At 43.1% G+C, this 17,039-nt stretch overlaps 1 protein-coding gene across 8 annotated transcripts in view; it reads left to right on the top strand.

Annotated features, from left to right (window-relative positions):
* LOC124044036 (nck-associated protein 1) overlaps positions 1-17,039 on the top strand; it is a 55,929-nt gene that overhangs the window by 31,525 nt on the left and 7,365 nt on the right. For all 8 annotated transcript variants that reach the window (XM_046363357.1, XM_046363359.1, XM_046363356.1 and 5 more), the window contains 9 exons: positions 95-240; positions 971-1,103; positions 3,873-3,992; positions 5,395-5,534; positions 6,211-6,342; positions 9,786-10,004; positions 10,408-10,538; positions 13,518-13,615; positions 16,755-16,848. In XM_046363357.1, coding sequence (XP_046219313.1) covers positions 95-240; positions 971-1,103; positions 3,873-3,992; positions 5,395-5,534; positions 6,211-6,342; positions 9,786-10,004; positions 10,408-10,538; positions 13,518-13,615; positions 16,755-16,848 — 1,213 coding nt within the window. The remainder of the gene's footprint in view (positions 1-94; positions 241-970; positions 1,104-3,872; positions 3,993-5,394; positions 5,535-6,210; positions 6,343-9,785; positions 10,005-10,407; positions 10,539-13,517; positions 13,616-16,754; positions 16,849-17,039) is intronic.

Consider the following 17,039-nt stretch of genomic DNA (forward strand, 5'->3'; position numbering starts at 1 on the left):
CGTTTTGTTTTCCCCTGGGCTGACCTTAATAGTGTCTCCAAAGAAAGTGTTCTCCTGGTAAGGCCTATACCAATAATGCCTTGTTTCCCCCTAGGCCTATACCAGTGTGTCCAAGGCTTCTCTGGGCATCGCAGACCACCGTGAGTTGGGCAAGATGATGAATACCATTATATTCCACACCAAGATGGTGGATTCCCTGGTGGAGATGCTGGTGGAGACATCTGACCTCTCCATATTCTGGTAAATAAACGAACCAGAACAGCCCAGAGGGCAGGAGCATATATCTCATGTTTCCATAGCTTGAGGCAGCTTGATGTACAAGTACACTCCCTGGACAATAAGTTTTCCACAGGGCTTATTCTTTTAGGGTCTACATTTACATTTACCTCCATGTTCAGTTCAGTTACACAGACATTTAAAACATAGTAAAAACTAGTAGGTCATATAGTCTCTCCATCTTCTGGTAGGGGCTCTACATTTGGGACTCGAATTCAGAAAAACATGAAGAATTATTGCTGGGTAGTTTAATTGAAGCAGTAAAATACTAAGAAAAAACATCAAATATACATACAAAAGTAAAAACTGCAACACAGGAAAATGCATAACATCAATACAAATAGATTGGATCCAGTTAAAATTGTTTTCAAGGAAAACATAGTAAAAGGTAATAGGCTATAGAGCCATCACTCATCCTATAAAACCCATGGCAACTAACTGTCTGTTAGGGGTTTTGTTATGTTATTTTTCTTTGTTATGTTTGGTGTAGACAGGTCAGGACAGGAGATGAGAGGGTTGGACAGATTAGGTATTATTGGACCAGAGATATATGATGAAGTTGGCAGCTCATGCTCTTTCCTCTCTCCCTTCCTTTCTTCCCTATTTACTCTCTCTCTCTTCTAATATATTTCCTTTCTCTCTCTCTCCTTTGTCCTCTCTCTCTCCTTTCCTCTCTCTCTCTCGCCTCTGATAGTTTTTACAGTCGTGCGTTTGAGAAGATGTTCCAGCAGTGTTTGGAGCTGCCCTCCCAGTCTCGTCACTCCATCTCCTTCCCTCTGCTCTGTACCCACTTCATGAGCTGCACTCATGAGCTCTGTCCTGAGGAGGTGAGTGAAGTGTTGCTTTGAGATATGATGTAACGACCGTATCACGAAACATCACAGCAAGCATCACTAAGGTCTGGCTGGTCACTCTGGGATCTAGTCATTTAGGAAATCATCTTATTTTCAACCTAAATAACTAATAAATGTAATTGATCAGATCGGCCTTGCAAAATACTTTTTCAAAATTCTTTCCTAGTTGAATGTCAAAAGGTACTCAAGGGTCTTTCCTACTTAAATAATGGGTAAATTAATACATAAAATACATGTTTATTAAATAAACCCAGACATGTTTGTGTATTATACTTGCAATGTAAAGATTTTAAATGTTTTGTATGTATACTAATAAGTTTGACTTGATCTCTTTCCATGAGCTGGAATCTTAGGTTAAGCTCCTGGTGCAGTAGCAACCTATTCAATGTGGAGTTTCATCTCATGCAGTAGTTTTCTAGCACTTATGGGGACTGCTAGTCTCAGAGAAGCAGGCCATTTCACAGGATGTCTCACACACTGAATAATGTCAGTGTTGCACCTGGGGATTGGAGGGAGGGAGGCTGCATGTGTGTAGGTCTCCATCAGCTCCGTCTCAGTGCTGCTGGGGCCCATGGTGCATCCCAAATGGAACACTGTTCCCGAAACAGTGCACTACTTTTGAACACATGGGTTCTGGTCAAAAGTATTGCACTACATGGGGAAAAGGGTGCCATTTGTGACAACCTGTGTTTCCTTCCATGCTGTTAGGGCATGTGACCAGAGCAGCAGGATGGAGTCATACAGAGAATCAGGAAAGTCACAGCAAATTTTTGTGGGTTGTGGAATGTCGCAGAACGAAGCGTCCAGAGCTGTGGTCAATGTACCCAGATGTGTACCGAGAAGCAGGGGGCTGAAAAGCATGATTTATTAAATCTGTAATTGAACCATACACTGGTGCATCTACTAGCTACTCTCAGGGGGAATGTGAAAGCCCTCAGCACACACAAGCTCCACAACAGATTTCTGTTTCCCTCTCTTTTGAAATACACCAGGCACATATCATGAAGTGTTTGTTCCTAACAAACATGTTGCCTTCTAATATCCATTTAGTTTGGTAAATAAGACATATTTTAACTCCTAATTGGTTGAAAAACGGTACTGAAATAGGCGGCACAATAAGTGGCACAATAGGCGTTCTCATGTGGCCGAGCAAAGTGGTCAAGGGAGAGCCTTTTGCTTAAGAGCTGTCTGAGTGCACTTAGAGAAATAAAATAGATTTATTGAGACATAGAAGGCTTGGATTTCACTTATTCAAACACAAAACTCCCTCTCTCAGCATGTCTTCAAAATGTTCCTCTTCCTATGTCCATTCCGCACAGCTTTGGACAGCTGCAAAAGTTATTTATGTTGGAAAAGCTCTAAATGTTTCCAAGAATATTTCCATCTTGCACAGAAAACTTTTTACAGCAGTTTATAGTAACAGTAAAAGGCCTGCATCTCAAATGGCACCCTATTCCCTATATAGTGCATTACGTTTCACAAGATCCCTATGGGCCCTGGTCAAACGTAGTTCACTATATAGGGAATAGGGTGCCATTTGGAACAAAACTAAGATCACGGAACTTCAGTCAAAGGTCAGTCTTAGCATCAGATAGACTTTTCTCGCAGATTAGAGGGTGTGTGCACTGTTTGACCAGAGTTGTGTGTGGGGACTGTGTGTGACCAGTTTTAGTGTGTCAGTGTATACTGTTTGGTCAGTAGGGAATGTTAAGGGTTGGCTACCTATGAATGACAGGTTCACTCAGACCATCTCTTCCTACAAACAGCTGGTTCTAGATCTGTTTGGCAATGACATCTACTGAAGGAATTAGATCTGGGACCAGGCTAACAAACAGCCATTCACCAAACCATCTACTGTGCAACCACCAGCCAATGTCCTATATACACTACATGACCAAAAGTATGTGGACACCTGCTTGTCACATCTCATTTCAAAATCATGGGCATTAATATGTAGTTGGTCCCACCTTTCCTGCTATAACATCCTCCTCTCTTCTTGGAACATTACTGTGGGGACTTCCTTCCATTCAGCCACAAGAGCATTAGAATGTCATTGTATACTGTTGCGTTAAGATTTCCATTCACTGGAACTAAGGGGCCTAGCCCCAATCATCAAAAACAGCCCCAGACCATTATTCCTCCTCCACCAAACGTTAAGGTTTGCACTATGCATTCAGGCAGGTAGTGTTCTCCTGGCATCCATCAAATCCAGATTTGTCTGTTGGACTGCCAGATGGTGAAGCGGGATTCCTCACATTAGAGAACACGTTTCAACTGCTCCAGAGTCCAATGGTGGTGAGCTTTATACCACTCCAGCTAACACTTGGCATTGTGCATGGTGATCTTAGGCTTGTGTGTGGCTACTTGGCCATGGAAACCCATTTCATGAAGCTCCCGACGAGCAGTTCTTGTGCTGACGTTACTTCCAGAGGCAGTTTGGAACTGTAGTGAGTGTTGACCAGGGCAACTCTAGCAGGGCAGAAATCAGACAGACTGACTTGTTGGAAAGGTGGCATCCTATGACGGTGCCACATTGAAAGTCACTGAGCTCTTCAGTAAGGCCATTTTCCTGACAATCTTTGTCTTTGGAGATTGCATGGTTGTGCACTTGATTTTATACACCTGTCAGCAACGGGTGTGGCTGAAATAGCCAAATCTACCAATTTGAAGGGGTGTCCACATACTTTTATATATATAGTGTAGCTTTCCCCAAGATAACAACATTTTCTTCCCTTCCTACAGAGGCACCACATAGGCGACCGAAGCCTGTCCCTGTGCAACATGTTTCTGGATGAAATGGCTAAACAGGCCCGCAACCTCATCACAGACATCTGCACCGAGCAATGCACGCTCAGCGACCAGGTGAGGTTATGTTGTCATGGTGATTAATCACAGTCCATGCTAAGTAGTGATAAATGCTTTTTGAAGTCGGTTCGGTTTTGGTTTGATTATTTAAAAAATAATCAAGATTTTTGATTTCATTAAACATTTTTTGTAAACATTTAATGCACTACAGTATGTATTATGTGGGTTGAATGCTGTAATAACACAGAATACAATAATGAATAAAATTCCCGTGATGGTAGTGACTGCCCATTACTGCTTATCACTTATTAACCATCATTTATTCACATTACTTTACTTTAATAAAATATTAAAGTTTTTGTGTATATTAAATTTGTTTTATCTCATCTCTATAAAGCTGCTGCCTATGCTGTGATAAAATCAACATTTTAGTAGTTCTTCAATGTAAAATTAGGTATAATGTTATGACTGCTGAATACCAACTGTCTATCTATCACTTCTTAGATCATGTATTTTCAGGTAAAAATACCTCTCGAAGTATCATGTATTTTCAGGTAAAAATGCTTCTCGAAGTATCATGTATTTTCAGGTAAAAATGCCTCTCGAAGTATCATGTATTTTTAGGTAAAAAATACCGTTCGAAGTATCTTCTATTTTCAGGTAAAAATACCTCTCGAAATATCATGTATTTTTAGGTCAAAATACCTCTCGAGGCAACTGCTCTCTGTGTAGCGCATTCTTCTGGTCTCTTACGTAGCGGGTGTAAAAGAAACACAGACCGGACAAGTAGGCGCGCAATTGATTATGGTTAAGCTAATTATCACATTTTCTGCGCTAAATTATGTCGAACATTGGCTTGTTGGAAACTACAACTCCCTACTACATCGCACCGTTCATGTATGATCTGATTTATCTCTAGAGAAAATGCAGCGCAATTCAGCTCACAGAGCTGCTCACAGAAAAAAACTAAACTAAATGGAATTCAAATAATTTAACCAATGTTGTTCAGTTAGTTGTAATCGCTCAGCACTAATGCTAAGCAACCAGGTGAGTGCATGTTGTCATGGTGATGAATTAATCAGGAGTTTGGAGCGAGGGGTCTGTGTCTGTTCTCATAATCGCTTGTGTCATTCCATAACCATCTAATTTATTATAATTTCTGAGGAAGGGCCGTTTCCCAAACACAGTTTAGGCCTAATGATTTAGGCTTACAGTGAGTGCATAACTTGTTGATTCGTATGTTGGAACTGAACCTATCCACTAGCCATTTAAGTTTTTCAACTGTAGGTCTTAAGTCAGATACTTTTCGTAATTCTATTTCGGTCATATACAGTAAATAGAACACAATATAGCCTAAGTTGTGCACGTTCCAACTAAGTGCTTTCGAAATATAATTTGTCACTTCATTCCTTATTGGTCTGTGGGTGTTAAAGGGGTTTTCCTGTTGCTCCTGTTGTAGCTGCTGCCAAAACATTGTGCCAAAACCATCAGTCAGGCGGTGAACAAGAAGTCAAAGAAGCAGATGGGGAAGAAAGGCGAGCCTGAAAGAGAGAAGCCTGGAGTAGAGAGCATGAGGAAAAACAGGCTGCTGGTCACCAAGTAAGTAGTGTACACTGTGGGGTCCCTCAGTAAGGTTAGGGACTCTTTCCCAATGTGTCTTTACTCGATTCGTCCTCTCCTCTTTCTCAAAACAAATTGGAGAACGTCCACAGGGATGGAATCTTGGATATTCTCCTCCAATTCCGAGGAATAAAGGAAAGACAAATCTGGAAAGAGGCCTGAAACACAGAGACATGGCCACTTCCACCCCCACTTCTGCACTCCATGACCTCCTCTCCACTTTCAGATGTTTTCAACAGTACACGATTAATCGATGGTTTTGCAAGTCATGGTCTACATGCGTCCAAAATGGCATCCTATTCCCTACATTGTGCACTAGTATGGGCCCTGGTCAAACTTTATTTCCCACTGTGTTTGAATAATACCATGCTAAAATATATTTCCACCACTTGCCCTCCTGCTTATTATACTACACTACTCCTAATTCTCGACTCTACTCCTAATTCTCAGCTTCCAGTAAGATACATAGAAACAGACCACCAGCAGGGCTAGTATAATAATATAGATTCAGGTCTGAGCCAAAAAAGGGGGGTGTAAAAACAACAGTAGCTGTGGTGCTGGAGGAATTTAATCCATCTGCTCTGTCACAGATTTCCCCTTTAATCTGAACCAAATGAGGTTTTAATAACTAACTGATGTGTGTGTGTGTTCTTAGCCTGGATAAACTTCACACGGCGTTGTCCGAGCTGTGTTTCTCCATCAACTACGTACCCAACATGGTGATATGGGAACACACTTTCACTCCTAGGGAGTACCTCACCTCACACCTGGAGATACGCTTCACCAAGTGAGTACACATATGTGCTTGCAGACACACACACACATGGACACGAACACACAAACACACTCAGGGTGTCCACTCTTTTATTACAATACCAGTCTTCACAGGAGGCTATGGGTGAATTCCTACAGATAGTCTGACTGCTCTCTCTTTCTGTTTCCACTGTGTTGTAAAGTTACGAAACTTGCTTCTCATCCATTGATTATCTCACGCAGAAAGGCATTGAGGCTTAGTTTATTGTTATAAATCAAGGAACATTGTCATCCATTTGTAGATATTACACTAAACAAAAATATAAACTCAACATGTAAAGTGTTGGTCCCATGTTTCATGAGGTGAAAATGTTCCATATGCACAAAAAGCTCATTTCTCTTACATTTTGTGCACAAATTTGTTTACATCCCTGTTAGTGAGCATTTCTCCTTTGCCAAGATAATCCATCCACCTGACAGGTGTGGCATATCAATTAGATAATTCAACAGCATGATCATTACAAAGATAAAAGGACAATAAAAGGTCACTCTAAAATGTGCAGTTTTGTCACACAACACAATGCCACAGATGTCTGAAGGAGCGTGCAATTGGCATGCTGATTTAAGGAATGTCCACCAGAGTGGTGGCGGTGGGGTTATGGTATGGGCAGGCATAAGCTACGGACAATGAACACAATAGCATTTTATCAATTGTAATTTGAATACACAGAGATACCGTGACGAGATCCTGAGGCCCATTGTCGTGTCATTCAGCCACCATCATCTCATGTTTCAGCATGATAATGCACAGCCCCTTGTCTCAAGGATCTGTACTCAATTCCTGGAAGCTGAAAATGTCCCAGTTCTTCCATGGCCTGCATACTCACCAGACATGTCACCCATTGAGCATGTTTGGGATGCTCTGGATTGACATGTATGACAGCATGTTCCAGTTCCCGCCAATATCCAGCAACTTTGCACAGCTATTGAAGATGAGTGGGACAACATTCCACTGTCCACAATCAACAGCCTGATCAACTCTATGCAAAGGAGATGTCGCACTGCATGAGGCAAATGGTGGTCACACCAGATACTGACTAGTTTTCTAATCTATGCCAATACCTTTTTTAAGGTATCTGTGACCAACAGACAGATGCATATCTGTATTCCCAGTCATGTGAATTCCATAGATTAGGCCTAATTTATTTATTTCAATTGACTGATTTGAACTGTAACTCAGTAAAATCTTTGAAATTGCTGCAAGTTGCATTTATATTTTTGTTCAGTATAATTACAATCCCCAGGCAGAGTTTAACAAAAAACCTCTCAGGGGTTTATGATTTTATCTGTGTGATTTATTGGTCCAGCAGACATGCTTTCTGGGATCAGAGTGATTTTTGACGCGCGTCCAGAATTGGGCCTGACCGGTCCAATGAAATAAACATTGTGCTGGAGAGGAACAGGTATTTTCCTCTGTGGGAGTTAGGGTTGTGACGTATGTGCTTTGGCTGGCCCCTCTCTCTCTCTCTCTCTGTCTGTGTGTGTGTGTGTGTGTGTGTGTGTGTGTGTGTGTGTGTGTGTGTGTGTGTGTGTGTGTGTGTGTGTGTGTGTGTGTGTGTGTGTGTGTGTGTGTGTGTGTGTGTGTGTGTGTGTGTGTGTGTGTGTGTGTGTTGGCTAACCCCTCTCCCCCGGGCCGTGAACTTCTCCCGTGCTTCCCAGATATGAGAGCCTATTACCATTAACACACAACGGCACACTCACACATACAAAGGCATTCACTGGGCCTATTACCATGCACATAAACACACACCCTATTACCGCCACTTACCACTACGCCCTGCTCCGCTCCTTAAGGTCAGCGCAGGATAAAAGTTTTACTGCCCTTATGTTCCCAGTTCCCAGCACACTTCAGACAGATGAGAAAAAATGCTAATTACTAAATGTTCCTAATGATCGATCAGGCGCCATAGTTTTTAAACCCTACCATGTTTGATCCGATCTGCCTGCTCCACACCTTCAGCTGTGCAACCAAGTTATCTACGTAGAAATATGGAAAAGTTAGGGATTAGGGAAAACAATACAGCCATTGTTGAACATTGTAGAAGACTCGCCCAAACTCCCTGGAGTCCATGTATCTAACAGGCACCATTTGATGATGTAAAAAGTACTTTATAAATACATTATATTGACTGATTGATCCCTATATGCCTAACCTTAACCTTTGGATCTGCCGGTTAAATATCTACTTCCAGGACAATATGAACGCCCTCTCAGCCTCTGTCAGTAAATTGCAAAGAATTGGTCATCATGCTCTAGATCAGCAAACACGTTTGGTCTTCGCCAAAAGGCATGTGGGAGACTCCCCAAACTTAAGGAAAACGCTATATCTGGCACAAATCAAAAACCTCTCATCACCCCGAGAACACCACAGTGAAGCATGGTGTTGGCCGCATCATGCTGTGGGGATGTTTTTCAATGGCAGTGACTGGGCGGCGCTAAATACAGGGAAATTCTTGAGGGAAATCTGTTTCAGTCTTCCAGAGATTTGAGACTGGGACAGATCCTAGTCGATCGCCAAACACCTCTGTAAAAAACACAACGATAAGCGAATTGCACTTTTGGAGGTAGGTGCACCTGATTCAGCTGCCCTGCGCACTGGGTAGGCAACGTGTTCCCATTTTGTACCTTGAGACATATGAAAATGGTTTAAACTGCCTTCCCGGCGGGCCTGGGGGGAGCAAATCAAGTGCACTATAGGCCTAACACTGGCCATTCAGATGGCTCAGATTACCGTGTCCGCAGTAATGTTGCAGGCACAAAAGAAAGCTACGGCAAAGTTAATACAATGAGATTTCAAAACTTTTAAAACCATGACCAGAGAGAGACTGTCAACTAAAACAGCAAAGAGATGCTTATGAGTGAGTTCCTGTTTAAGTTCTTAGTCAGCACTATCAACACTTTCTATTTAACTCTTTTATAAACCTAAAACCTAAAATGCACATTCTCCCTACTGCCTCTCACGTTACAACCAGCACTGCAGCTGCAATGAATGAGTAGGAAAGTGTATCTATAGACTTGCGTTGTTATTATTATTAGCAGCTAGGGTAAAGTTTTATATCAAGGAATATTTCAATTTCTCTGGTCATAGGAGTAACAACATTCATTTGTGCATGAGGCAGAAATAATGCGTTGTGACTCGAGTTTCACCATCAGCTGAAAGACGGCGTCCCTTTTTGGTCAGTGTCAGTGGAGGAAAGGGACAGCAGAAGGACGTTGAGAGGCGGACCCTCAGTCTGCTGCTCTCCCCCTCCGCTATGTTGCTGCATAGGCTTACGTTTTTAAGTCATGTATAAAAATAAAATAATTACGGTAGATCTTGGCTTGCATTTTGACTCAGAAAGTGATCTTGCCTCAAACTGTTGGTGACCACTGCTCTAGATTGATTGACAGATTGATCCTGTTTCGTTCCATCTCTAGGTCTATCGTGGGGATGACCATGTATAACCAAGCGACCCAGGAGATAGCCAAACCGTCTGAGCTGCTGACCAGTGTCAGGGCTTACATGACTGTGCTCCAGAGCATAGAGAACTATGTTCAGATAGATATCACCAGGGTGTTCAACAACGTGCTGCTGCAGCAGACACAACATCTGGACAGTCACGGAGAACCAACCATCACTAGCCTCTACACCAACTGGTGAGTCCTAACCCCTTAACTTCTTAACCCTAACCTCCTAACCACCTAACCTTAACCTCCTAACCCCAACCAACCAACCAATCACTTGCCTCTTCACCAACTGGAATACATTCACAAAACAATATGAATTTGCACTTTCTGTCTGTTTGAAAATAACAGCTCTGAGCCTTGATTCAAACCAACACAGGTAAATGTCCTGTGCAATGCAATTGAGTTTGAATGGTGACTTCTGCTTGAGTCGACATCTGCGATGAACGTGGTCTCTGTGAACATCTGAGAAATTGCCTCTAAAAGTCTATCGCAGTGTTCATCTGGGTTGGTCTGAATACCAGCCTTGATCATGCCTTCCATTCCATCAGATAACCACCAACATGACAAGCCATACATTCTCTCTGTACTACAGGTATCTGGAGACTTTACTGCGCCAAGTTAGCAATGGACACATAGCTTACTTCCCAGCCATGAAGGCTTTTGTAAACCTACCTACGGAGAACGAGCTCACCTTCAATGCAGAGGAATACTCTGATATCTCAGGTAAGTTATGCTGTCCTTTTAGACACCAATAGACTCGTGGTACTGAGAGTATGAGTAATAATTTACTACATAGAATATTTAAACTGTGTTTATAGCCATAGCAGTGTTGGATGGAGCGAAGAATCACTAACAGAACTCTCCCATGATCTTATGTTGAGGGGTCGGGATAAAGCAGGAAAACACATGTATGTTGGACATTCATTGGACAATAAAGTAGCCAACAATAAAGTAGACAGTAGATGACAGAACATTTCCATGACCTTGTGTTGGATGGGTTGGATGACCTTGGATCATTGTTACTCTAACTTCCGCGACGCATATAAGGCCCTGCCCCGCCCCCCTTTCGGAAAAGCTGACCACGACTCCATTTTGCTGATCCCTGCCTACAGGCAGAAATTAAAACAAGAGGCTCCCACGCTGAGGTCTGTCCAACGCTGGTCAGAACAAGCTGACTCTACACTCCAAGACTGCTTCCATCACGTGGACTGGGACATGTTTCGTATTGCGTCAGATGGAAATATTGACGAATACGCTGATTCGGTGTGCGAGTTCATTAGAACGTGCGTCGAAGATGTCGTTCCCATAGCAACGATAAAAACATTCCCAAACCAGAAACCGTGGATTGATGGCAGCATTCGCATGAAACTGAAAGCGCGAACCACTGCTTTTAATCAGGGCAAGGTGTCTGGTAACATGTCCGAATATAAACAATGCAGCTATTCCCTCCGCAAGGCTATTAAACAAGCTAAGCGTCAGTACAGAGACAAAGTGGAATCTCAATTCAATGGCTCAGACACAAGAGGCATGTGGCAGGGTCTACAGTCAATCACGGACTACAAGAAGGAACCCAGCCCAGTCACGGACCAGGATGTCTTGCTCCCAGGCAGACTAAATAACTTTTTTGCCCGCTTTGAGGACAATACAGTGCCCCTGACACGGCCTGCAACGAAAACATGCGGTCTCTCCTTCACTGCAGCCGAGGTGAGTAAGACATTTAAACGTGTTAACCCTCGCAAGGCTGCAGGCCCAGACGGCATCCCCAGCCGCGCCCTCAGAGCATGCGCAGACCAGCTGGCCGGTGTGTTTACGGACATATTCAATCAATCCCTATACCAGTCTGCTGTTCCCACATGCTTCAAGAGGGCCACCATTGTTCCTGTTCCCAAGAAAGCTAAGGTAACTGAGCTAAACGACTACCGCCCCGTAGCACTCACTTCCGTCATCATGAAGTGCTTTGAGAGACTAGTCAAGGACCATATCACCTCCACCCTACCTGACACCCTAGACCCACTCCAATTTGCTTACCGCCCAAATAGGTCCACAGACGATGCAATCTCAACCACACGGCACACTGCCCTAACCCACCTGGACAAAAGGAATACCTATGTGAGAATGCTGTTCATCGACTACAGCTCGGCATTCAACACCATAGTACCCTCCAAGCTCGTCATCAAGCTCGAGACCCTGGGCCTCGACCCCGCCCTGTGCAACTGGGTACTGGACTTCCTGACGGGCCGCCCCCAGGTGGTGAGGGTAGGCAACAACATCTCCTCCCCGCTGATCCTCAACACGGGGGGCCCCACAAGGGTGCGTTCTGAGCCCTCTCCTGTACTCCCTGTTCACCCACGACTGCGTGGCCACGCACGCCTCTAACTCAATCATCAAGTTTGCGGACGACACAACAGTGGTAGGCTTGATTACCAACAACGACGAGACGGCCTACAGGGAGGAGGTGAGGGCCCTCGGAGTGTGGTGTCAGGAAAATAACCTCACACTCAACGTCAACAAAACTAAGGAGATGATTGTGGACTTCAGGAAACAGCAGAGGGAACTCCCCCCCTATCCACATCGATGGAACAGTAGTGGAGAGGGTAGCTAGTTTTAAGATCCTCGGCATACACATCACAGACAACTGAATTGGTCCACTCACACTGACAGCGTCGTGAAGAAGGCTCAGCAGCGCCTATTCAACCTCAGGAGGCTGAAGAAATTCGGCTTGTCACCAAAAGCACTCAAAAACTTCTACAGATGCACAATCGAGAGCATCCTGGCGGGCTGTATCACCGCCTGGTACGGCAACTGCTCCGCCCTCAACCGTAAGGCTCTCCAGAGGGTAGTGAGGACTGCACAACGCATCACCGGGGGCAAACTACCTGCCCTCCAGGACACCTACACCACCCGTTGTTACAGGAAGGCCATAAAGAGCATCAAGGACATCAACCACCCGAACCACTGCCAGTTCACCCCGCTATCATCCAGAAGGCGAGGTCAGTACAGGTGCATCAAAGCTGGGACCGAGAGACTGAAAAACAGCTTCTATCTCAAGGCCATCAGACTGTTAAACAGCCACCACTAACATTGAGTGGCTGCTGCCAACACACTGTCATTGACACTGACCCAACTCCAGCCATTTTAATAATGGGAATTGATGGGAAATGATGTAAATATATCACTAGCCACTTTAAACGATGCTACCTTATATAATGTTACTTACCCTACATTATTCATCTCATATGCATATGTATATACTGTACTCTACATCATCGACTGCATCCTTATGTAATACATGTATCACTAGCCACATTAACTATGCCACTTTGTTTACTTTGTCTACATACTCATCTCATATGTATATACTGTACTCGATACCATCTACTGTATGCTGCTCTGTATCATCACTCATTCATATATCCTTATGTACATATTCCTTATCCCCTTACACTGTGTATAAGACAGTAGTTTTGGAATTGTTAGTTAGATTACTTGTTGGTTATCACTGCATTGTCGGAACTAGAAGCACAAGCATTTCGCTACACTCGCATTAACATCTGCTAACCATGTGTATGTGACAAATAAAATTTGATTTGATTTTTGATTTGATTTGGATTAAAGTAGACCACCGGTCATTCATTGACGTATAGGGCAATAAAGTCTTATTCCTATCTTATTCCTATTTTCTTCTTATTCTCTTCTTTTCAGAGATGCGGTCCCTGTCGGAGCTGCTGGGGCCCTATGGGATGAAGTTCCTCAGTGAGAGCCTTATGTGGCACATCTCCTCCCAGGTGGCCGAGCTCAAGGTGAGGAGTCACTTGGGTCACAGAGATCAAGGGTTAATGGTAGAGGTCATCCAGGGTTAACCCAGGTCATGCTGGGTCATGTTCATTAGGGCACCTCGTAGCAAAATATAAAATGCATTTAGCATTTCTTATGGCACACTTCCAGAAAGTCTGTCCCCTGTTTTGGACAGGTTTGTTCCTTTTGGTGCCTAAAGAACACAGCCCCGGTTTCTCTCTTCTATAATTCTTAGTTTGCATCTGAAATGCGACCCTATCCCCTATATCAGGGGTATTCAACTCTTACCCTACGTAGTCCAGAGCCTGCTGGTTTTATGTTCTACCTGATAAGTAATTGCACCCACCCGGTGTCCCAGGTCTAAATCAGTCCCTGATTAGAGGGGAACAACGGAAAAATGCAGTGGAACTGACTTTGGGGTCCAGAGTTGAGTTTGAGAGACCTATATATTGCACATCTTTTGACCTGGGTCCTATGGTAGTCTCCTATGGGATCTGGTCAAAAGTAGTGAACTATATAGGGAATAGGGTGCTATTTCAGATGAATACTTGGCAGTATGAGTCATTAGAGGTTAGAGGGTCTTTCCAGAAGCAGAGTTTTCCCCTGGAAACAGAACCAGACCCACAGCAGAACAGAGGCAGTGTGGGTTACTGGTATCCTCTAACTGCTAACTGACTGACACTTGACTAACTGACTGACACTAAATTAATTTAGTGTTAGTGATAAGTGTTGCGAAAGCAGCTAGCCAGACTAATACATCTAAATTAGCACCAAAATCAGTCCTAATAGATCTACACTACCATTCAAAAGTTTGGGGTCACTTAGAAATATCCATGTTTTTGTCCATTTAAAATAACATCAAATTGATCAGAAATACAATGTAGACATAGTTAATGTTGTAATTGATAATTGTAGCTGTAAATTGCTGATTTTTGATGGAATATCTACAGTGGGGCAAAAAAGTATTTAGTCAGCCACCAATTGTGCAAGTTCCCCCAATTAAAAAGATGAGAGAGGCCTGTAATTTTCATCATAGCTACACTTCAACTATGACAGACAAAATGAGATTTTAAAAATCCAGAAAATCCCATTGTAGGATTTTTTTATGAATTTATTTGCAAATTATGGTGGAAAATAAGTATTTGGTCACCTACAAACAAGCAATATTTCTGGCTCTCACAGACCTGTAACTTCTTCTTTAAGAGGATCCTCTGTCCTCCACTCATTACCTGTATTAATGGCACCTGTTTGAACTTGTTATCAGTATAAAAGACACCTGTCCACAACCTCAAACAGTCACACTCCAAACTCCACTATGGCCAAGACCAAAGAGCTGTCAAAGGACACCAGAAACAAAATTGTAGACCTGCACCAGGCTGGGAAGACTGAATCTGCAATAGGTAAACAGCTTGGTTTGAAGAAATCAACCGTGGGAGCAATTATTAGGAAATGGATGACATACAAGACCACTGATAATCTCCCTCGATCTGGGGCTCCACGCAAGATCTCACCCCGTGGGGACAAAATGATCACAGGATGGTGAGCAAAAATCCCAGAACCACACGGGGGGACCTAGTGAATGACCTGCAGAGAGCTGGGACCAAAGTAACAAAGCCTACCATCAGTAACACACTACGCGTACAGAGGCCCATTATCAGCAACCATCACTCCTGTGTTCCTATGGTACGTTATGTTAGCTACTCCAAATTTAGTATTTTAAAAGGCTAATTGATCATTAAAAAAAACCTTTTGAAAACCCTTTTGCAATTATGTTACTACAGCTAAAAACTTTTATGCTGATTAAAGAAGCAATAAAACTGGCCTTCTTTAGAGTAGTTGAATATCTGGGGCATCAGCATTTGTGGGTTCAATTTCAGGCTCAAAATGGCTAGAAACAAATAACTTTCTTCTGACTATTCTTGTTCTGAATGAATGCGAGAAATTCCAAAGAAACTGAAGATCTCGTACTACGCTGTGTACTACTTCCTTCACAGAACAGTGCAAACTGGCTCTAACTAGACTAGAAAGAGGAGTGGGAGGCCCCGGTGCACAACTGAGCAAGAGTACATTAGAGTGTCTAGTTTGAGAAACGGAATCCTCACAAGTCCTCAACTCGCAGCTTCATTAAATAGTACCCGCAAAACACCAGTCTCAACGTCAACAGTGAAGAGGCGACTCTGGATGCTGGCCTTCTAGACAGAGTTGGTGTCCAGTATCTGTGTTCTTTTACCCATCTTAATCTTTTCTTTTTATTGGCCAGTCTGAGATATGGCTTTTTCTTTGCAATTCTGCCTAGAAGGCCAGCATCCTGGAGTCGCCTCTTCACTGTTGACTTTGAGACTGGTGTTTTGTGGGTACTATTTAATTTTATTGCAGCAGGCTGACAAGATATTATGACATTTTTTTTAAATGGTTCTTTAGATTATAATATAATTGGTATTTTACTCTAGAGCACACATTAGTGTTGGAACGTAGCGCTGGCACATATTTATTATTCTCTAACATGCAAACTTTTCCCTTCCCTTCTGAAAGCAATTTGTGAAAATAAAATATGTTTGTCTTTTTCACAATCAGATGTAGGAATAAAGCATTGGTTTTATTCCGTCTCTGTACAAACCAAGCCATGTTCATCAAATGACTTAACACAAAACACGTTATCGGCGAATGCTCTCAAAGCAAACTGAACAAGTAGAAAGCATGCAACCCATTGTGAGCCGCACACATGACTGCCTGAACATTGCGCCAAGACACCCATCGCAAAAAAAGTACAGGCTTCTAATTTTGCATGCATCCCAAATGGCACCCTATTCCCTACATTGTGCAGTACTTTTGATCAGAGCCCATCATGCACTACTTTTGACCAGAGCCAAAGGTAGTGCAGTATATAGGCTCTGGCCAAAAGTAGTGCACTATATAGGGAATAGGGTAGCATTTGGGACAAACATTTGTAAGATTCCCCCCCCGCATAGTGCACCATCTGTTGATGTTAAGGGCCTTTTCCTGTTGTGCGAAAGAAGGGGAAAGTCTTTGGAATTAGGATCCCTAGTTGATTTCCCCAAATAATCCCCTTACCACTTAGGAGGCTCTCTCACTAACCCACTTCTACTCCTCTCCCTCAACTCATTCTTCTTCTCCTCTCGTCAGAAACTGGTGGTGGACAACGTTGAGATTCTGACCCAGATGAGGACCAGCTTTGATAAGCCTGAACACATGGCTTCTCTGTTCAAGAAGCTCTCATGTGGGTACTCTGTATTTATATTGGCCTGGTCAAAGTTTTCCTGGGCCAGACAGACACAAGGCTCAGTGCGGCCAAGTCCAAATAAGCTAGCATATACATTTCTCCCATAGTACTGTTCTGCCTACATGGGTTTGGTTATGGCTGCTGAAAGGAAAAGGTGACATAACAAAACACCTTAGTCTAATTTGCAT

Source organism: Oncorhynchus gorbuscha, linkage group LG09 (assembly GCF_021184085.1).
Source record: "Oncorhynchus gorbuscha isolate QuinsamMale2020 ecotype Even-year linkage group LG09, OgorEven_v1.0, whole genome shotgun sequence".
NCBI lineage: Eukaryota > Metazoa > Chordata > Actinopteri > Salmoniformes > Salmonidae > Oncorhynchus > Oncorhynchus gorbuscha.